This window comes from Scyliorhinus torazame, chromosome 5 (genome assembly GCF_047496885.1).
Source record: "Scyliorhinus torazame isolate Kashiwa2021f chromosome 5, sScyTor2.1, whole genome shotgun sequence".
NCBI lineage: Eukaryota > Metazoa > Chordata > Chondrichthyes > Carcharhiniformes > Scyliorhinidae > Scyliorhinus > Scyliorhinus torazame.
In genome coordinates, this window is record NC_092711.1 from 4,776,110 (window position 1) to 4,799,415 (window position 23,306).

Sequence of the window (23,306 nt, forward strand, 5' to 3'; positions counted from 1 at the left end):
GAGGGAGGGACTGGGAGAGAGAGGGAGGGAGGGAGGGACAGAGAGAGGGAGGGGGGTCAGAGAGAGGGAGGGGGGTCAGAGAGAGAGGGAGGGAGGGACAGAGAGAGAGGGAGGGAGGGAGGGACAGAGAGAGGGAGGGGGTCAGAGAGAGAGGGAGGGAGGGACAGAGAGAGGGAGGGGGGTCAGAGAGAGGGTCAGTCATGTTCCACATGACAGAGAAAGTCTGGAAGAAGCAATCTCATTCTCAGACGTGTTAGACTGGACAGTTGGGCTCCAGGCCGCGATTGGCCAGAAACCGATAAACAAAACCACAAACAGGTCTCAAGGACGTGAACTCCAGAATGAGCTTGTCCATGTTGGGCAGGCTCCCAGGAAGCAGGTCGGGGAGCTCATTGTCAACATCAATCCAGACGCAGCACCGGCACACAACAGGTTAAAAACTAACGTAATTCAAACAAGGTCATGACACAAATTAAATAAAACTCAACGACAACAAGACAGATACAAATCACATCTCCGATACGCCAATCAGTGTACAGATATCTCCCTGAGAGAGAGGGGACTGAGAGACACCAGTCAGTGTACAGATATCTCCCTGAGAGAGAGGGGACTGAGAGACACCAGTCAGTGCACAGATATCTCCCTGAGAGAGAGAGGGGACTGAGAGACACCAGTCACTGTGCAGATATCTCCCTGAGAGAGAGAGAGGACTGAGAGACACCAGTCAGTGTACAGATATCTCCCTGAGAGAGGGGGGGGGACTGAGAGACACCAGTCAGTGTACAGATATCTCCCTGAGAGAGAGAGAGGACTGAGAGACACCAGTCAGTGTACAGATATCTCCCTGAGAGAGAGAGGGGACTGAGAGACACCAGTCAGTGTACAGATATCTCCCTGAGAGAGAGGGGACTGAGAGACACCAGTCAGTGTACAGATATCTCCCTGAGAGAGAGGGGACTGAGAGACACCAGTCAGTGTACAGATATCTCCCTGAGAGAGAGGGGGCTGAGAGACACCAGTCAGTGTACAGATATCTCCCTGAGAGAGAGGGGACTGAGAGACACCAGTCAGTGTACAGATATCTCCCTGAGAGAGAGAGGGGACTGAGAGACACCAGTCAGTGTACAGATATCTCCCTGAGAGAGGGGGGACTGAGAGACACCAGTCAGTGTACAGATATCTCCCTGAGAGAGAGAGAGGACTGAGAGACACCAGTCAGTGTACAGATATCTCCCTGAGAGAGAGGGGACTGAGAGACACCAGTCAGTGTACAGATATCTCCCTGAGAGAGAGGGGGCTGAGAGACACCAGTCAGTGTACAGATATCTCCCTGAGAGAGAGAGGGGACTGAGAGACACCAGTCAGTGTACAGATATCTCCCTGAGAAAGAGGGGACTGAGAGACACCAGTCAGTGTACAGATATCTCCCCGAGAGAGAGAGGGGACTGAGAGACACCAGTCAGTGTACAGATATCTCTCTGAGAGAGAGGGGACTGAGAGACACCAGTCAGTGTACAGATATCTCCCTGAGAGAGAGGGGGCTGAGAGACACCAGTCAGTGTACAGATATCTCCCTGAGAGAGGGGGGACTGAGAGACACCAGTCAGTGTACAGATATCTCCCTGAGAGAGAGGGGACTGAGAGACACCAGTCAGTGTACAGATATCTCCCTGAGAGAGAGAGAGGACTGAGAGACACCAGTCAGTGTACAGATATCTCCCTGAGAGAGAGGGGACTGAGAGACACCAGTCAGTGTACAGATATCTCCCTGAGAGAGAGACAGGGGACTGAGAGACACCAGTCAGTGTACAGATATCTCCCTGAGAGAGAGAGGGGACTGAGAGACACCAGTCAGTGTACAGATATCTCCCTGAGAGAGAGGGGGGACTGAGAGACACCAGTCAGTGTACAGATATCTCCCCGAGAGAGAGAGGGGACTGAGAGACACCAGTCAGTGTACAGATATCTCCCTGAGAGAGAGGGGACTGAGAGACACCAGTCAGTGTACAGATATCTCCCTGAGAGAGAGAGAGGACTGAGAGACACCAGTCAGTGTACAGATATCTCCCTGAGAGAGAGGGGACTGAGAGACACCAGTCAGTGTACAGATATCTCCCTGAGAGAGAGAGGGGACTGAGAGACACCAGTCAGTGTACAGATATCTCCCTGAGAGAGAGAGAGAGGACTGAGGGACACCAGTCAGTGTACAGATATCTCCCTGAGAGAGAGGGGACTGAGAGACACCAGTCAGTGTACAGATATCTCCCTGAGAGAGAGAGAGGGGACTGAGAGACACCGTCAGTGTACAGATATCTCCCTGAGAGAGAGAGAGAGGACTGAGAGACACCAGTCAGTGTACAGATATCTCCCTGAGAGAGAGGGGACTGAGAGACACCAGTCAGTGTACAGATATCTCACTGAGAGAGAGAGGGGACTGAGAGACACCAGTCAGTGTACAGATATCTCCCTGAGAGAGAGAGAGAGGACTGAGGGACACCAGTCAGTGTACAGATATCTCCCTGAGAGAGAGGGGACTGAGAGACACCAGTCAGTGTACAGATATCTCCCTGAGAGAGAGAGAGGGGACTGAGAGACACCAGTCAGTGTACAGATATCTCCCTGAGAGAGAGAGAGGACTGAGAGACACCAGTCAGTGTACAGATATCTCCCTGAGAGAGAGAGAGGGGACTGAGAGACACCAGTCAGTGTACAGATATCTCCCTGAGAGAGAGAGGGGACTGAGAGACACCAGTCAGTGTACAGATATCTCCCTGAGAGAGAGAGGGGACTGAGAGACACTAGTCAGTGTACAGATATCTCCCTGAGAGAGAGAGGGGGGACTGAGAGACACCAGTCAGTGTACAGATATCTCCCTGAGAGAGAGGGGACTGAGAGACACCAGTCAGTGTACAGATATCTCCCTGAGAGAGAGGGGACTGAGAGACACCAGTCAGTGCACAGATATCTCCCTGAGAGAGAGAGGGGACTGAGAGACACCAGTCAGTGTACAGATATCTCCCTGAGAGAGAGAGAGGACTGAGAGACACCAGTCAGTGTACAGATATCTCCCTGAGAGAGAGGGGACTGAGAGACACCAGTCAGTGTACAGATATCTCCTTGAGAGAGAGAGGGGACTGAGAGACACCAGTCAGTGTACAGATATCTCCCTGAGATAGAGAGAGGGGACTGAGAGACACCAGTCAGTGTACAGATATCTCCCTGAGAGAGAGAGGGGACTGAGAGACACCAGTCAGTGTACAGATATCTCCCTGAGAGAGAGGGGGGACTGAGAGACACCAGTCAGTGTACAGATATCTCCCTGAGAGAGAGAGGACTGAGAGACACCAGTCAGTGTACAGATATCTCCCTGAGAGAGAGGGGGGACTGAGGGACACCAGTCAGTGTACAGATATCTCCCTGAGAGAGAGGGGACTGAGGGACACCAGTCAGTGTACAGATATCTCCCTGAGAGAGAGGGGGGACTGAGAGACACCAGTCAGTGTACAGATATCTCCCTGAGAGAGAGAGGACTGAGAGACACCAGTCAGTGTACAGATATCTCCCTGTGAGATAGAGAGGACCGAGAGACACCAGTCAGTGTACAGATATCTCCCTGAGAGAGAGAGAGGACTGAGAGACACCAGTCAGTGTACAGATATCTCCCTGAGAGAGAGAGGACTGAGAGACACCAGTCAGTGTACAGATATCTCCCTGAGAGAGAGGGGACTGAGAGACACCAGTCAGTGTACAGATATCTCCGAGAGAGAGGGGACTGAGAGACACCAGTCAGTGTACAGATATCTCCCTGAGAGAGAGAGAGGACTGAGAGACACCAGTCAGTGTACAGATATCACCCTGAGAGACAGAGGGGACTGAGAGACACCAGTCAGTGTACAGATATCTCCCTGGGAGAGAGAGAGGGGACTGAGAGACACCAGTCAGTGTACAGATATCTCCCTGAGAGAGAGGGGGGACTGAGGGACACCAGTCAGTGTACAGATATCTCCCTGAGAGAGAGGGGACTGAGGGACACCAGTCAGTGTACAGATATCTCCCTGAGAGAGAGAGGGGACTGAGAGACACCAGTCAGTGTACAGATATCTCCCTGAGAGAGAGGGGACTGAGGGACACCAGTCAGTGTACAGATATCTCCCTGAGAGAGAGAGGGGACTGAGAGACACCAGTCAGTGTACAGATATCTCCCTGAGAGAGAGAGAGGACTGAGAGACACCAGTCAGTGTACAGATATCTCACTGAGAGAGAGAGGGGACTGAGAGACACCAGTCAGTGTACAGATATCACCCTGAGAGAGAGGGGACTGAGAGACACCAGTCAGTGTACAGATATCTCCCTGAGAGAGAGAGGGGACTGAGAGACACCAGTCAGTGTACAGATATCACCCTGAGAGAGAGGGGACTGAGAGACACCAGTCAGTGTACAGATATCTCCCTGAGAGAGAGAGGGGACTGAGCGACACCAGTCAGTGTACAGATATCTCCCTGAGAGAGAGGGGACTGAGAGACACCAGTCAGTGTACAGATATCTCCCTGAGAGAGAGAGAGGGGACTGAGAGACACCAGTCAGTGCACAGATATCTCCCTGAGAGAGAGAGGGGACTGAGAGACACCAGTCAGTGTACAGATATCTCCCTGAGAGAGAGAGGGGACTGAGCGACACCAGTCAGTGTACAGATATCTCCCTGAGAGAGAGGGGACTGAGAGACACCAGTCAGTGTACAGATATCTCCCTGAGAGAGAGAGGGGACTGAGAGACACCAGTCAGTGTACAGATATCTCCCTGAGAGAGAGAGGGGACTGAGCGACACCAGTCAGTGTACAGATATCTCCCTGAGAGAGAGAGAGGGGACTGAGAGACACCAGTCAGTGTACAGATATCTCCCTGAGAGAGAGAGGGGACAGAGAGACACCAGTCAGTGTACAGATATCTCCCTGGGAGAGAGAGGGGACTGAGAGACACCAGTCAGTGTACAGATATATCCCTGAGAGAGAGGACTGAGAGACACCAGTCAGTGTACAGATATCTCCCTGAGAGAGAGGTGACTGAGAGACACCAGTCAGTGTACAGATATCTCCCTGAGGGAGAGAGGGGACTGAGAGACACCAGTCAGTGTACAGATATCTCCCTGAGAGAGAGAGGGGACTGAGAGACACCAGTCAGTGTACAGATATCGCCCTGAGAGAGAGGGGGGACTGAGAGACACCAGTCAGTGTACAGATATCTCCCTGAGAGAGAGGGGACTGAGGGACAGCAGTCAGTGTACAGACATCTCCCTGAGAGAGAGAGGGGACTGAGAGACACCAGTCAGTGTACAGATATCTCCCTGAGAGAGAGAGGACTGAGAGACACCAGTCAGTGTACAGATATCTCCCTGAGAGAGAGGGGACTGAGAGACACCAGTCAGTGTACAGATATCTCCCTGAGAGAGAGAGGGGACTGAGAGACACCAGTCAGTGTACAGATATCTCCCTGAGAGAGAGGGGACTGAGAGACACCAGTCAGTGTACAGATATCTCCCTGAGAGAGAGAGGGGACTGAGAGACACCAGTCAGTGTACAGATATCTCCCTGAGAGAGAGAGGGGACTGAGAGACACCAGTCAGTGTACATATATCTCCCAGAGAGAGAGGGGGGACTGAGAGACACCAGTCAGTGTACAGATATCTCCCTGAGAGAGAGGGGGGACTGAGAGACACCAGTCAGTGTACAGATATCTCCCTGAGAGAGAGAGGGGACTGAGAGACACCAGTCAGTGTACAGATATCTCCCTGAGAGAGAGAGGGGACTGAGAGACACCAGTCAGTGTACAGATATCTCCCTGAGAGAGAGAGGGGACTGAGAGACACCAGTCAGTGTACAGATATCTCCCTGAGAGAGAGGGGACTGAGAGACACCAGTCAGTGTACAGATATCTCCCTGAGAGAGAGAGAGGGGACTGAGAGACACCAGTCAGTGTACAGATATCTCCCTGAGAGAGAGAGGGGACTGAGAGACACCAGTCAGTGTACAGATATCTCCCTGAGAGAGAGGGGGGACTGAGAGACACCAGTCAGTGTACAGATATCTCCCTGAGAGAGAGGGGACTGAGAGACACCAGTCAGTGTACAGATATCTCCCTGAGAGAGAGAGGGGACTGAGAGATACCAGTCAGTGTACAGATATCTCCCTGAGAGAGAGAGGGGACTGAGAGACACCAGTCAGTGTACAGATATCTCCCTGAGAGAGAGAGGGGACTGAGAGACACCAGTCAGTGTACAGATATCTCCCTGAGAGAGAGGGGACTGAGGGACAGCAGTCAGTGTACAGATATCTCCCTGAGAGAGAGAGGGGACTGAGAGACACCAGTTAGTGTACAGACATCTCCCTGAGAGAGAGAGGGGACTGAGAGACACCAGTCAGTGTACAGATATCTCCCTGAGAGAGAGGGGACTGAGAGACACCAGTCAGTGTACAGATATCTCCCTGAGAGAGAGGGGACTGAGAGACACCAGTCAGTGTACAGACATCTCACTGAGAGAGAGAGGGGACTGAGAGACACCAGTCAGTGTACAGACATCTCCCTGAGAGAGAGAGAGGACTGAGAGACATCAGTCAGTGTACAGATATCTCCCTGAGAGAGAGGGGACTGAGAGACACCAGTCAGTGTACAGATATCTCCTGAGAGAGAGGGGGGACTGAGAGACACCAGTCAGTGTCCAGATATCTCCCTGAGAGAGAGAGAGGACTGAGAGACACCAGTCAGTGTACAGATATCTCCCTGAGAGAGAGAGGGGACTGAGAGACACCAGTCAGTGTACAGATATCTCCCTGAGAGAGAGGGGACTGAGAGACACCAGTCAGTAGAGATATCTCCCTGAGAGAGAGATAGGGGACTGAGAGACACCAGTCAGTGTACAGATATCTCCCTGAGAGAGAGAGGGGACTGAGAGACACCAGTCAGTGTACAGATATCTCCCTGAGAGAGAGAGGACTGAGAGACACCAGTCAGTGTACAGATATCTCCCTGAGAGAGAGAGGGGACTAAGAGACACCAGTCAGTGTACAGATATCTCCCTGAGAGAGAGGGGGGGGACTGAGAGACACCAGTCAGTGTACAGATATCTCCCTGAGAGAGAGAGAGAGGACTGAGAGACACCAGTCAGTGTACAGATATCTCCCTGAGAGAGAGAGGGGACTGAGAGACACCAGTCAGTGTACAGATATCTCCCTGAGAGAGAGGGGACTGAGAGACACCAGTCAGTGTGCGGATATCTCCCTGAGAGAGAGGGGACTGAGAGACACCAGTCAGTGTACAGATATCTCCCTGAGAGAGAGGGGGACTGAGAGACACCAGTCAGTGTACAGATATCACCCTGAGAGAGAGGGGACTGAGAGACACCAGTCAGTGTACAGATATCTCCCTGAGAGAGAGGGGGGACTGAGAGACACCAGTCAGTGTACAGATATCTCCCTGAGAGAGAGAGGACTGAGAGACACCAGTCAGTGTACAGATATCTCCCTGAGAGAGAGAGGGGACTAAGAGACACCAGTCAGTGTACAGATATCTCCCTGAGAGGGAGGGGGGGGACTGAGAGACACCAGTCAGTGTACAGATATCTCCCTGAGAGAGAGAGAGAGGACTGAGAGACACCAGTCAGTGTACAGATATCTCCCTGAGAGAGAGAGGGGACTGAGAGACACCAGTCAGTGTACAGATATCTCCCTGAGAGAGAGGGGACTGAGAGACACCAGTCAGTGTGCGGATATCTCCCTGAGAGAGAGGGGACTGAGAGACACCAGTCAGTGTACAGATATCTCCCTGAGAGAGAGGGGGACTGAGAGACACAAGTCAGTGTACAGATATCTCCCTGAGAGAGAGGGGACTGAGAGACACCAGTCAGTGTACAGATATCTCCCTGAGAGAGAGAGGGGACTGAGAGACACCAGTCAGTGTACAGATATCTCCCTGAGAGAGAGAGGGGACTGAGGGACACCAGTCAGTGTACAGATATCTCCCTGAGAGAGAGAGGGGACTGAGAGACACCAGTCAGTGTACAGATATCTCCCTGAGAGAGAGAGGACTGAGAGACACCAGTCAGTGTACAGATATCTCCCTGAGAGAGAGGGGACTGAGAGACACCAGTCAGTGTACAGATATCTCCCTGAGAGAGAGAGGGGACTGAGAGACACCAGTCAGTGTACAGATATCTCCCTGAGAGAGAGAGGGGACTGAGGGACACCAGTCAGTGTACAGATATCTCCCTGAGAGAGAGAGGGGACTGAGAGACACCAGTCAGTGTACAGATATCTCCCTGAGAGAGGGGACTGAGAGACACCAGTCAGTGTACAGATATCTCCCTGAGAGAGAGGGGACTGAGAGACACCAGTCAGTGTACAGATATCTCCCTGAGAGAGAGAGGGGACTGAGAGACACCAGTCAGTGTACAGATATCTCCCCGAGAGAGAGAGGGGACTGAGAGACACCAGTCAGTGTACAGATATCTCCCTGAGAGAGAGAGAGGGACTGAGAGACACCAGTCAGTGTACAGATATCACCCTGAGAGAGAGGGGACTGAGAGACACCAGTCAGTGTACAGATATCTCCCTGAGAGAGAGAGGGGACTGAGAGACACCAGTCAGTGTACAGATATCTCCCTGAGAGAGAGAGGGGACTGAGGGACAGCAGTCAGTGTACAGATATCTCCCTGAGAGAGAGAGAGGACTGAGAGACACCAGTCAGTGTACAGATATCTCCCTGAGAGAGAGAGAGGGGACTGAGAGACCCCAGTCAGTGTACAGATATCTCCCTGAGAGAGAGAGGGGACTGAGAGACCCCAGTCAGTGTACAGATATCTCCCTGAGAGAGAGAGGGGACTGAGAGACCCCAGTCAGTGTACAGATATCTCCCTGAGAGAGAGGGGACTGAGAGACCCCAGTCAGTGTACAGATATCTACCTGAGAGAGAGGGGACTGAGAGACACCAGTCAGTGTACAGATATCTCCCTGAGAGAGAGAGGGGGGACTGAGAGACACCAGTCAGTGTACAGATATCTCCCTGAGAGAGAGAGGGGACTGAGAGACCCCAGTCAGTGTACAGATATCTCCCTGAGAGAGAGAGGGGACTGAGAGACACCAGTCAGTGTACAGATATCTCCCTGAGAGAGAGAGGGGACTGAGAGACACCAGTCAGTGTACAGATATCTCCCTGAGAGAGAGAGGGGACTGAGAGACACCAGTCAGTGTACAGATATCTCCCTGAGAGAGAGAGGGGACTGAGAGAGACCAGTCAGTGTACAGATATCTCCTGAGAGAGAGAGGGGACTGAGAGACACCAGTCAGTGTACAGATATCTCCCTGAGAGAGAGGGGACTGAGAGACACCAGTCAGTGTACAGATATCTCTCTGAGAGAGAGGACTGAGAGACACCAGTCAGTGTATAGATATCTCCCTGAGAGAGAGGGGACTGAGAGACACCAGTCAGTGTACAGATATCTCCCTGAGAGAGAGAGGGGACTGAGAGACACCAGTCAGTGTACAGATATCTCCCTGAGAGAGAGAGAGGACTGAGAGACATCAGTCAGTGTACAGATATCTCCCTGAGAGAGAGGGGACTGAGAGACACCAGTCAGTGTACAGATATCTCCTGAGAGAGAGGGGGGACTGAGAGACACCAGTCAGTGTCCAGATATCTCCCTGAGAGAGAGAGAGGACTGAGAGACACCAGTCAGTGTACAGATATCTCCCTGAGAGAGAGAGGGGACTGAGAGACACCAGTCAGTGTACAGATATCTCCCTGAGAGAGAGGGGACTGAGAGACACCAGTCAGTAGAGATATCTCCCTGAGAGAGAGATAGGGGACTGAGAGACACCAGTCAGTGTACAGATATCTCCCTGAGAGAGAGAGGGGACTGAGAGACACCAGTCAGTGTACAGATATCTCCCTGAGAGAGAGAGGACTGAGAGACACCAGTCAGTGTACAGATATCTCCCTGAGAGAGAGAGGGGACTAAGAGACACCAGTCAGTGTACAGATATCTCCCTGAGAGAGAGGGGGGGGACTGAGAGACACCAGTCAGTGTACAGATATCTCCCTGAGAGAGAGAGAGAGGACTGAGAGACACCAGTCAGTGTACAGATATCTCCCTGAGAGAGAGAGGGGACTGAGAGACACCAGTCAGTGTACAGATATCTCCCTGAGAGAGAGGGGACTGAGAGACACCAGTCAGTGTGCGGATATCTCCCTGAGAGAGAGGGGACTGAGAGACACCAGTCAGTGTACAGATATCTCCCTGAGAGAGAGGGGGACTGAGAGACACCAGTCAGTGTACAGATATCTCCCTGAGAGAGAGAGGGGACTGAGAGACACCAGTCAGTGTACAGATATCTCCCTGGGAGAGAGAGGGGACTGAGAGACACCAGTCAGTGTACAGATATCTCCCTGAGAGAGAGAGAGGGGACTGAGAGACACCAGTCAGTGTACAGATATCTTCCTGAGAGAGAGGGGACTGAGAGACACCAGTCAGTAGAGATATCTCCCTGAGAGAGAGACAGGGGACTGAGAGACACCAGTCAGTGTACAGATATCTCCCTGAGAGAGAGAGGGGACTGAGAGACACCAGTCAGTGTACAGATATCTCCCTGAGAGAGAGGGGACTGAGAGACACCAGTCAGTGTACAGATATCTCCCTGAGAGGGGACTGAGAGACACCAGTCAGTGTACAGATATCTCCCTGAGAGAGAGGGGACTGGGAGACACCAGTCAGTGTACAGATATCTCCCTGAGAGAGAGGGGACTGAGAGACACCTGTCAGTGTACAGATATCTCCCTGAGAGAGAGAGGACTGAGAGACACCAGTCAGTGTACAGATATCTCCCTGAGAGAGAGAGGGGACTGAGAGACACCAGTCAGTGTACAGATATCTCCGAGAGAGAGGGGACTGAGAGACACCAGTCAGTGTCCAGATATCTCCCTGAGAGAGAGAGGGGACTGAGAGACACCAGTCAGTGTACAGATATCTCCCTGAGAGAGAGAGGACTGAGAGACACCAGTCAGTGTACAGATATCTCCCTGAGAGAGAGAGGGGACTGAGAGACACCAGTCAGTGTACAGATATCTCCCTGAGAGAGAGAGAGGACTGAGAGACACCAGTCAGTGTACAGATATCTCCCTGAGAGAGAGGGGACTGAGAGACACCAGTCAGTGTACAGATATCTCCCTGAGAGAGAGAGGGGACTGAGAGACACCAGTCAGTGTACAGATATCTCCCTGAGAGAGAGAGGGGACTGAGAGACACCAGTCAGTGTACAGATATCTCCCTGAGAGAGAGAGGGGACTGAGAGACACCAGTCAGTGTGCAGATATCTCCCTGAGAGAGAGAGGGGACTGAGAGACACCAGTCAGTGTACAGATATCTCCCCGGGAGGGATACAGCTTGTACACACACACACACACACACATACACACACACACACACACACGGAGAGTATTTGTAAATTAATACCCTGCGTCTGGTCCGTGGGCCATCTGTTACAGTAATAAATAAACCCCCAACAATGCCGTACCATTTAAATAAAACTATAAATTAAATTAAAAGAAACTTAAGTCAGCTTGTTAATGATTTGGAAGCAGCTGATCGTACGGAAATCTGAGAGTAAAATTGGGACACGATCGCCTCAACGCAGGGAGGAGCCGGAATCGCCACAGGCATGGAATGGACAACTTTAAAACCCAATGGGAAATGTCCCTCAATAAGAGGACTGGTCGAATTGGTGAGCGGATCATGTTCCATCAGTCCGGCCATCGGGGAAGGATTGGCGGAGGATTAGTTAGGCCCCATTTAGAATCCTGTGAGCAATTTTGGGCCCCACACCTCAGGAAGGACATACTGGCACTGGAGCGGGTCAAGCGGAGATTCACACGGATGATCCCAGGAATGGTAGGCCTAACATACGATGAACGTCTGAGGATCCTGGGATTATATTCATTGGAGTTCAGGAGGTTGAGGGGAGATCTAATAGAAACTTACAAGATAATGAATGGCTTAGATAGGGTGGACGTAGGGAAGTTGTTTCCATTAGCAGGGGAGACTAGGACCCGGGGGCACAGCCTTAGAATAAAAGGGAGTCACTTTAGAACAGAGATGAGGAGAAATTTCTTCAGACAGAGAGTGGTGTGTCTGTGGAATTCATTGCCACAGAGGGCGGTGGAGGCCGGGACGTTGAGTGTATTTGAGACAGAAGTTGATAAATTCTTGATTTCTCGAGGAATTAAGGGCTATGGAGAGAGAGCGGGTAAATGGAGTTGAAATCAGCCATGATTGAATGGCGGAGTGGACTCGATGGGCCGAATGGCCTCACTTCCGCTCCTATGTCTCATGGTCTTATGGATTGAACTACCTTTCCAAGGATACCAGGAGGTAAAGAGGTTACTTTATTGTCTCTGGGGTAACGGGGGTTTGGGGAGGGGGGCTGTATTGGGGGAGGGGCTGGGTCGAGGCGGGGAGCAGTTCAGCTTCAGAACATGTTACTGTTGCAATCCATCCTGCCCACGATGTGGGTCAACAGTTTCTCCAAAAGCTCGGCGCTCCTCTTGCCCGTCTGCAGCACCTCCTCGTGATTGGCTCGCTCCTCGCTCTCGTAGTCCATCACCACCTTGTTGGTGACCAGCGACAGTCCAAATACACGCAGCTTGCAATGGCGGGCGGCTATCACCTCATGGGTCGTACTCATTCCTGAGGGACAGACGCAAACATTAACAGCACGGGGTTAGATACAGAGTAAAGCTCCCTCTACACTGTCCCCATCAAACACTCCCAGGACAGGTACAGCACGGGGTTAGATACAGAGTAAAGCTCCCTCTACACTGTCCCCATCAAACACTCCCAGGACAGGTACAGCACGGGGTTAGATACAGAGTAAAGCTCCCTCTACACTGTCCCCATCAAACACTCCCAGGACAGGTACAGCACAGGGTTAGATACAGAGTAAAGCTCCCTCTCCACTGTCCCCATCAAACACTGCCGGGACAGGTACAGCACGGGGTTAGATACAGAGTAAAGCTCCCACTACACTGTCCCCATCAAACACTCCCAGGACAGGTACAGCACGGGGTTAGATACAGGGTAAAGCTCCCTCATCACTGTCCCCATCAAATACTCCCAGGACAGGTACAGCACGGTGTGAGATACAGAGTAAAGCTCCCTGTACACTGTCCCCATCAAACACTCCCAGGACAGGTACAGCACGGGGTTAGATACAGAGTAAAGCTCCCTCTACACTGTCCCCATCAAACACTCCCAGGACAGGTACAGCACGGGGTTAGATACAGGGTAAAGCTCCCTGTACACTGTCCCCATCAAACACTCCCAGGACAGGTACAGCACGGGGTTAGATACTGAGTAAAGCTCCCTCTACACTGTCCCCATCAAACACTCCCAGGACAGGTACAGCACGGGGTTAGATACAGAGTGCTCCCTCTAGACTGTCCACATCAAACACTCCCAGGACAGGTACAGCACGGGTTTAGATACAGAGTAAAGCTCCCTCTACACTGTCCCCATCAAACACTCCCAGGACAGGTACAGCACGGGGTCAGACACAGAGTAAAGCTCCCTCTACACTGTCCCCATCAAACACTCCCAGGACAGGTACAGCACGGGGGTTTGATACAGAGTAAAGCTCCCTCTACACTGTCCCCATCAAACACTCCCAGGACAGGTACAGCACGGGGTGAGATACAGAGTAAAGCTCACTCTACACTGTCCCCATCAAACTCTCCCAGGACAGGCACAGCACGGGGTCAGACAGAGTAAAGCTCCCTCTACACTGTCCCCATCAAACACTCCCAGGACAGGTACAGCACGGGGTTAGATACAGAGTAAAGCTCCCTCTACACTGTCCCCATGAAACACTCCCAGGACAGGTACAGCACGGGGTTAGATACAGAGTAAAGCTCCCTCTACAGTGTCCCCATCAAACACTCCCAGGACAGGTACAGCACGGGGTTAGATACAGAGTAAAGCTCCCTCTACACTGTCCCCATCAAACACTCCCAGGACAGGTACAGCACGGGGTTAGATACAGAGTAAAGCTCCCTCTACACTGTCCCCATCAAACACTCCCGGGACAGGTACAGCACGTGGTTAGATACAGAGTAAAGCTCCCTCTACACTGTCCCCATCAAACACTCCCAGGACATGTACAGCACGGGGTTAGATACAGAGTAAAGCTCCCTCTACACTGTCCCCATCAAACACTCCCAGGACAGGTACAGCATGGGGTTAGATACAGAGTAAAGCTCCCTCTACACTGTACCCATCAAACACTCCCAGGACAGGTTCAGCACGGGGTTAGATACAGAGTAAAGCTCCCTCTGCACTGTCCCCATCAAACACTCCCAGGACAGGTACAGCATGGGGTTAGATACAGAGCAAAGCTCCCTCTACACTGTCCCCATCAAACACTCCCAGGACAGGTACAGCACGGGGTTAGATACAGAGTAAAGCTCCCCCTCCACTGTCCCCATCAAACGCTCCCAGGACAGGTACAGCACGGGGTGAGATACAGAGTAAAGCTCCCTCTACACTGTCCCCATCAAACACTCCCAGGACAGGTACAGCACGGGGTCCGACACAGAGTAAAGCTCCCTCTACACTGTCCCCATCAAACACTCCCAGGACAGGTACAGCACGGGGTTAGATACAGAGTAAAGCTCCCTCGACACTGTCCCCATCAAACACTCCCAGGACAGGTACAGCACGGGGTGAGATACAGAGTAAAGCTCCCTCGACACTGTCCCCATCAAACACTCCCAGGACAGGTACAGCACGGGGTTAGATACAGAGTAAAGCTCCCTCTACACTGTCCCCATCAAACACTCCCAGGACAGGTACAGCACGGGGTTAGATACAGAGTAAAGCTCCCTCTACACTGTCCCCATCAAACACTCCCAGGACAGGTACAGCACGGGGTTAGATACAGAGTAAAGCTCCCTCTACACTGTCCCCATCAAACACTCCCAGGACAGGTACAGCACGGGGTCAGACACAGAGTAAAGCTCCCTCTACACTGTCCCCATCAAAAACTCCCAGGACAGGTACAGCACGGGGTTAGATACAGAGTAAAGCTCCCACTACACTGTCCCCATCAAACACTCCCAGGACAGGCACAGCACAGGGTTAGATACAGAGTAAAGCTCCCTCTACACTGTCCGCATCAACCACTCCCAGGACAGGTACAGCACGGGGTTAGATACAGAGTAAAGCTCCCTCTACACTGTCCGCATCAAACACTCCCAGGACAGGTACAGCACGGGGTTAGATACAGAGTAAAGCTCCGTCCATCTGTCCCCATCAAACACTCCCAGGACAGGTACAGCACGGGGTTAGATACAGAGTAAAGCTCCCTCTACACTGTCCCCATCAAACACTCCCAGGACAGGTACAGCACGGGGTTAGATACAGAGTAAAGCTCCCTCCGCACTGTCCCCATCAAACACTCCCAGGACAGGTACAGCACGGGGTTAGATACAGAGTAAAGCTCCCTCTACACTGTCCCCATCAAACACTCCCCGGACAGGTACAGCACGGGGTTAGATACAGAGTAAAGCTCCCTCTACACTGTCCCCATCAAACACTCCCAGGACAGGTACAGCACGGGGTTAGATACAGAGTAAAGCTCCCTCTGCACTGTCCCCATCAAACACTCCCAGGACAGGTACAGCATGGGGTTAGATAAAGAGTAAAGCTCCCTCTACACTGTCCCCATCAAACACTCCCAGGACAGGTACAGCACGGGGTTAGATACAGAGTAAAGCTCCCTCTACACTGTCCCCATCAAACACTCCCAGGACAGGTACAGCACGGGGTTAGATACAGAGTAAAGCTCCCTCTACACTGTCCCCATCAAACACTCCCAGGACAGGTACAGCACGGGGTTAGATACAGAGTAAAGCTCCCTTTACACTCACCCCATCAAACACTCCCAGGACAGGTACAGCACGGGGTTAGATACAGAGTAAAGCTCCCTCTACACTGTCCCCATCAATCACTCCCAGGACAGGTACAGCACGGGGTTAGATACAGAGTAAAGCTCCCTCTAGACTGTCCCCATCAAACACTCCCAGGAAAGGTACAGCACGGGGTTCGATACAGTATAAAGCTCCCTCTACACTGTCCCCATCAAACACTCCCAGGACAGGTACAGCACGGGGTTAGATACAGAGTAAAGCTCCCTCTACACTGTCCCCATCAAACACTCCCAGGACAGGTACAGCACGGGGTTAGATACAGAGTAAAGCTCCCTTTACACTCACCCCATCAAACACTCCCAGGACAGGTACAGCACGGGGTTAGATACAGAGTAAAGCTCCCTCTACACTGTCCCCATCAAACACTCCCAGGACAGGGACAGCACGGGGTTAGATACAGAGTAAAGCTCCCTCTACACTGTCCCCATCAAACACTCCCAGGACAGGTACAGCACGGGGTTAGATACTGAGTAAAGCTCCCTCTACACTGTCCCCATCAAACACTCCCAGGACAGGTACAGCACGGGGTTAGATACAGAGTGCTCCCTCTAGACTGTCCCCATCAAACATTCCCAGGAAAGGTACAGCACGGGGTTAGATACAGAGTAAAGCTCCCTCTGCACTGTCCCCATCAAACACTCCCAGGACAGGTACAGCATGGGGTTAGATAAAGAGTAAAGCTCCCTCTACACTGTCCCCATCAAACACTCCCAGGACAGGTACAGCACGGGGTTAGATACAGAGTAAAGCTCCCTCTACACTGTCCCCATCAAATACTCCCAGGACAGGCACAGCACGGGGTTAGATACAGAGTAAAGCTCCCTCTACAATGTCCCCATCAAACACTCCCAGGACAGGTACAGCACGAGGTTAGATACAGAGTAAAGCTCCCTCTACACTGTCCCCATCAAACACTCCCAGGATAGGTACAGCACGGGGTTAGATACAGAGTAAAGCTCCGTCCACACTGTCCCCATCAAACACTCCCAGGACAGGTACAGCACGGGGTTAGATACAGAGTAAAGCTCCCTCTACACTGTCCCCATCAAACACTCCCAGGACAGGTACAGCACGGGGTTAGATACAGAGTAAAGCTCCCTCTGCACTGTCCCCATCAAACACTCCCAGGACAGGTACAGCACGGGGTTAGATACAGAGTAAAGCTCCCTCTACAGTGTCCCCATCAAACACTCCCAGGACAGGTACAGCATGGGGTTAGATACAGAGTAAAGCTCCCTCCGCACTGTCCCCATCAAACACTCCCAGGACAGGTACAGCACGGGGTTAGATACAGAGTAAAGCTCCCTCGACACTCTCCCCATCAAACACTCCCAGGACAGGTACAGCACGGGGTTAGACACAGAGTAAAGCTCCCTCGACACTGTCCCCATCAAACACTCCCAGGACAGGTACAGCACGGGGTTAGATACAGAGTAAAGCTCCCTTTACACTGTCCCCATCAAACACTCCCAGGACAGGTACAGCACGGGGTTAGATACAGAGTAAAGCTCCCTCTACAGTGTCCCCATCAAACACTCCCAGGACAGGTACAGCACGGGGTTAGATACAGAGTAAAGCTCCCTTTACACTGTCCCCATCAAACACTCCCAGGACAGGTACAGCACGGGGTTAGATACAGAGTAAAGCTTCGTCCACACTGTCCCCATCAAACACTCCCAGGACAGGTACAACGCAGGGTGCGATACAGAGTAAAGCTCCCTCTACACTGTCCCCATCAAACACTCCCAGTACAGGTACAGCACGGGGTTAGATACAGAGTAAAGCTCCCTCTACACTGTCCCCGTCAAACACTACTAGGACAGGTACAGAGCAGGGTGAGATACAGAGTAAAGCTCCCTCTACACTGTCCCCATCAAACACTCCCAGTACAGGTACAGCACGGGGTTAGATACAGAGTAAAGCTCCCTCTACACTGACCCCATCAAACACTCACAGGACAGGTACAGCACGGGGTTAGATACTGAGCAAAGCTCCCTCTACACTGTCCCCATCAAACACTCCCAGGACAGGTACAGCACGGGGTTAGATACAGAGTAAAGCTCCCTCTACACTGTCCCCATCAAACACTCCCAGGACAGGTACAGCACGGGGTTAGATACAGAGTAAAGCTCCCTCTACACTGTCCCCATCAAACACTCCCAGGACAGGTACAGCACGGGGTCAGACACAGAGTAAATCTCCCTCTACACTGTCCCCATCAAACACTCCCAGGACAGGTACAGCACGGGGTTAGATACAGAGTAAAGCTCCCTCTAGACTGTCCACATCAAACACTCCCAGGACAGGTACAGCGCGGGGTTAGATACAGAGTAAAGCTCCCTCTACACTGTCCCCATCAAACACTCCCAGCACAGGTACAGCACGGGGTGAGATACAGAGTAAAGCTCCCTCCACACTGTCCCCATCAAACACTCCCAGGACAGGTACAGCACGGGGTTAGATACAGAGTAAAGCTCCCCCTACACTGTCCCCATCAAACACTCCCAGGACAGGTACAGCACGGGGTTAGATAGAGAGTAAAGCTCCCGCTACACTGTCCCCATCAAACACTCCCAGGACAGGTACAGCACGGGGTTAGATACAGAGTAAAGCTCCCTCGACACTGTCCCCATCAAACACTCCCAGGACAGGTACAGCACGGGGTTAGATACAGAGTAAAGCTTCCTCTACACTGTCCCCATCAAACACTCCCTGGACAGGTACAGCACGGGGTTAGATACAGAGTAAAGCTCCCTCTACACTGTCCCCATGAAATACTCCCAGGACAGGTACAGCACAGGGTTAGATAAAGAGTAAAGCTCCCTCTACACTGTCCCCATCAAACACTCCCAGGACAGGTACAGCACAGGGTTAGATACAGAGTAAAGCTTCCTCTACACTGTCCCCATCAAACACTCCCAGGACAGGCACAGCACGGGTTTAGATACAGAGTAAAGCTCCCTCTACACTGTCCCCATCAAACACTCCCAGGACAGGTACAGCACGGGGTTAGATACAGAGTAAAGCTCCCTCTACACTGTCCCCATCAAACACTCCCAGGACAGGTACAGCACGGGGTTAGATACAGAGTAAAGCTCCCTCTACACTGTTCCCATCAAACACTCCCAGGACAGGTACAGCACGGGGTTAGATACAGAGTAAAGCTCCCTCTACACTGTCCCCATCAAACACTCCCAGGACAGGTACAGCACGGGGTTAGATACAGAGTAAAGCTCCCTCTACACTGTCCCCATCAAACACTCCCAGGACAGGTACAGCACGGGGTTAGATACAGAGTAAAGCTCCCTCTAGACTGTCCACATCAAACACTCCCAGGACAGGTACAGCACGGGGTTAGATACAGAGTAAAGCTCCCTCTACACTATCCCCATCAAACACTCCCAGCACAGGTACAGCACGGGGTGAGATACAGAGTAAAGCTCCCTCCACACTGTCCCCATCAAACACTCCCAGGACAGGTACAGCACGGGGTTGATACAGAGTAAAGCTGCCTCTACACTGTCCCCATCAAACACTCCCAGGACAGGTACAGCACGGGGTGAGATACAGAGTAAAGCTCCCTCTACACTCTCCCCATCAAACACTCCCAGGACAGGTACAGCACAGGGTTAGATACAGAGTAAAGCTCCCTCTACACTGTCCTCATCAAACACCCCCAGGACAGGTACAGCACGGGGTTAGATACAGAGTAAAGCTCCCTCTACACTGTCCCCGTCAAACACTCCCAGGACAGGTACAGCACGGGGTTAGATACAGAGTAAAGCTCCCTCTATACTGTCCCCATCAAACACTCCCAGGACAGGTACAGCACGGGGTTAGATACAGAGTAAAGCTTCCTCTAGACTGTCCACATCAAACACTCCCAGGACAGGTACAGCACGGGGTTAGATACAGAGTAAAGCTCCCGCTACACTGTCCCCATCAAACACTCCCAGGACAGGTACAGCACGGGGTTCGATACAGAGTAAAGCTCCCGCTACACTGTCCCCATCAAACACTCCCAGGACAGGTACAGCACGGGGTTAGATACAGAGTAAAGCTCCCTCGACACTGTCCCCATCAAACACTCCCAGGACAGGTACAGCACGGTGTTAGATACAGAGTAAAGCTTCCTCTACACTGTCCCCATCAAACACTCCCTGGACAGGTACTGCACGGGGATAGATACAGAGTAAAGCTCCCTCTACACTGTCCCCACCAAATACTCCCAGGACAGGTACAGCACAGGGTTAGATAATGAGTAAAGCTCCCTCTACACTGTCCCCATCAAACACTCCCAGGACAGGTACAGCTCAGGGTTAGATATAGAGTAAAGCCCCCTCTACACTGTCCGCATCAAACACTCCCAGGACAGGTACAGCACGGGGTTAGATACAGAGTAAAGCTCCCTCTACACTGTCCCCATCAAACACTCCCAGGACAGGTACAGCACGGGGTTAGATACAGAGTAAAGCTTCCTCTACACTGTCCCCATCAAACACTCCCAGGACAGGTACAGCACGGGGTTAGATACAGAGTAAAGCTCCCTCTACACTGTCCCCATCAAACACTCCCAGGACAGGTACAGCACGGGGTGAGATACAGAGTAAAGCTCCCTCCACACTGTCCCCATCAAACACTCCCAGGACAGGTACAGCACGGGGTTAGATACAGAGTAAAGCTCACTCTACACTGTCCCCATCAAACACTCCCAGCACAGGTACAGCACGGGGTTGATACAGAGTAAACCTGCCTCTACACTGTCCCCATCAAACTCTCCCAGGACAGGTACAGCACGGGGTTAGATACAGAGTAAAGCTCCCTCTACACTGTCCCCATCAAACACTCCCAGGACAGGTACAGCACGGGGTTAGATACAGAGAAAAGCTCCCTCTACACTGTCCCCATCAAACACTCCCAGGACAGGTACAGCACGGGGTTAGATACAGAGTAAAGCTGCCTCTACACTGTCCCCGTCAAACACTCCCAGGACAGGTACAGCACGGGGTTAGATACAGAGTAAAGCTCCCTCTACACTGTCCCCATCAAACACTCCCACGACAGGTACAGCACGGGGTTAGATACAGAGTAAAGCTCCCTCTAGACTGTCCACATCAAACACTCCCAGGACTGGTACAGCACGGGGTTAGATACAGAGTAAAGCTCCCGCTACACTGTCCCCATCAAACACTCCCAGAACAGGTACAGCACGGGGTTAGATACAGAGTAAAGCTCCCGCTACACTGTCCCCATCAAACACTCCCAGGACAGGTACAGCATGGGGTTAGATACAGAGTAAAGCTCCCTCGACACTGTCCCCATCAAACACTCCCAGGACAGGTACAGCACGGGGTTAGATACAGAGTAAAGCTTCCTCTACACTGTCCCCATCAAACTCTCCCTGGACAGGTACAGCACGGGGTTAGATACAGAGTAAAGCTCCCTCTACACTGTCCCCATCAAATACTCCCAGGACAGGTACAGCACAGGGTTAGATAAAGAGTAAAGCTCCCTCTACACTTCCCCATCAAACACTCCCAGGACAGGTACAGCACAGGGTTAGATACAGAGTAAAGCTTCCTCTACACTGTCCCCATCGAACACTCCCAGGACAGGCACAGCACGGGGTTAGATACAGAGTAAAGCTCCCTCTACACTGTCCCCATCAAACACTCCCAGGACAGGTACAGCACGGGGTTAGATACAGAGTAAAGCTCCCTCTACACTGTCCCCATCAAACACTCCCAGGACAGGTACAGCACGGGGTTAGATACAGAGTAAAGCTCCCTCTACACTGTTCCCATCAAACACTCCCAGGACAGGTACAGCACGGGGTTACATACAGAGTAAAGCTCCCTCTACACTGTCCCCATCAAACACTCCCAGGACAGGTACAGCACGGGGTTAGATACAGAGTAAAGCTCCCTCTACACTGTCCCATATCAAACACTCCCAGGACAGGTACAGCACGGGGTTAGATACAGAGTAAAGCTCCCTCTAGACTGTCCACATCAAACACTCCCAGGACAGGTACAGCACGGGGTTAGATACAGAGTAAAGCTGCCTCTACACTGTCCCCATCAAACACTCCCAGGACAGGTACAGCACGGGGTTAGATACAGAGTAAAGCTCCCTCTACACTTTCCCCATCAAACACTCCCAGGACAGGGACAGTACGGGGTTAGATACAGAGTAAAGCTGCCTCTACACTGTCCCCATCAAACACTCCCAGGACAGGTACAGCACGGGGTTAGATACAGAGTAAAGCTCCCGCTACACTGTCCCCATCAAACACTCCCAGGACAGGTACAGCACGGGGTTAGATACAGAGTAAAGCTCCCTCTACACTGTCCCCATCAAACACTCCCAGGACAGGTACAGCACGGGGTGAGATACAGAGTAAAGCTCCCTCCACACTGTCCCCATCAAACACTCCCAGGACAGGTACAGCACGGGGTTAGATACAGAGTAAAGCTCCCTCTAGACTGTCCACATCAAACACTCCCAGGACAGGTACAGCACGGGGTTAGATACAGAGTAAAGCTCCCTCTACACTGTCCCCATCAAAGACTCCCAGCACAGGTACAGCACTGGGTGAGGTACAGAGTAAAGCTCCCTCCACACTCTCCCCATCAAACACTCCCAGGACAGGTACAGCACGGGGTTGATACAGAGTAAAGCTGCCTCTACACTGTCCCCATCAAACACTCCCAGGACAGGTACAGCACGGGGTTAGATACAGAGTAAAGCTCCCTTTAGACTGTCCACATTAAACACTCCCAGGACAGGTACAGCACGGGGTTAGATACAGAGTAATGCTCCCGCTACACTGTCCCCAACAAACACTCCCAGGTCAGGTACAGCACGGGGTTAGATACAGAGTAAAGCTCCCTCGACACTGTCCCCATCAAACACTCCCAGGACAGGTACAGCACGGGGTTTGATACAGAGTAAAGCTTCCTCTACACTGTCCCCACCAAACACTCCCTGGACAGGTACAGCACGGGGTTAGATACAGAGTAAAGCTCCCTCGACACTGACCCCATCAAACACTCCCAGGACAGGTACAGCACGGGGTTAGATACAGAGTAAAGCTCCCTCGACACTGTCCCCATCAAACACTCCCAGGACAGGTACAGCACGGGGTTAGATACAGAGTAAAGCTCCCTCTACACTGTCCCCATCAAACACTCCCAGGACAGGTACAGCACGGGGTTAGATACAGAATAAAGCTCCCTCTACACTGTCCCCATCAAACACTCACAGCACAGGTACAGCACGGG

General features: G+C 52.1%; 1 protein-coding gene across 1 annotated transcript in view; it reads right to left on the bottom strand.

Annotated features, from left to right (window-relative positions):
- The window catches only part of LOC140418148 (purine nucleoside phosphorylase-like), a 56,415-nt gene that overhangs the window by 1,004 nt on the left and 32,105 nt on the right, over nt 1–23,306 (bottom strand). The window contains exon 5 of the mRNA XM_072501569.1: nt 1–12,727. This exon is cut by the window's left edge and continues 1,004 nt beyond it. Coding sequence (XP_072357670.1) covers nt 12,510–12,727 — 218 coding nt within the window. The 3' untranslated portion in view covers nt 1–12,509. The remainder of the gene's footprint in view (nt 12,728–23,306) is intronic.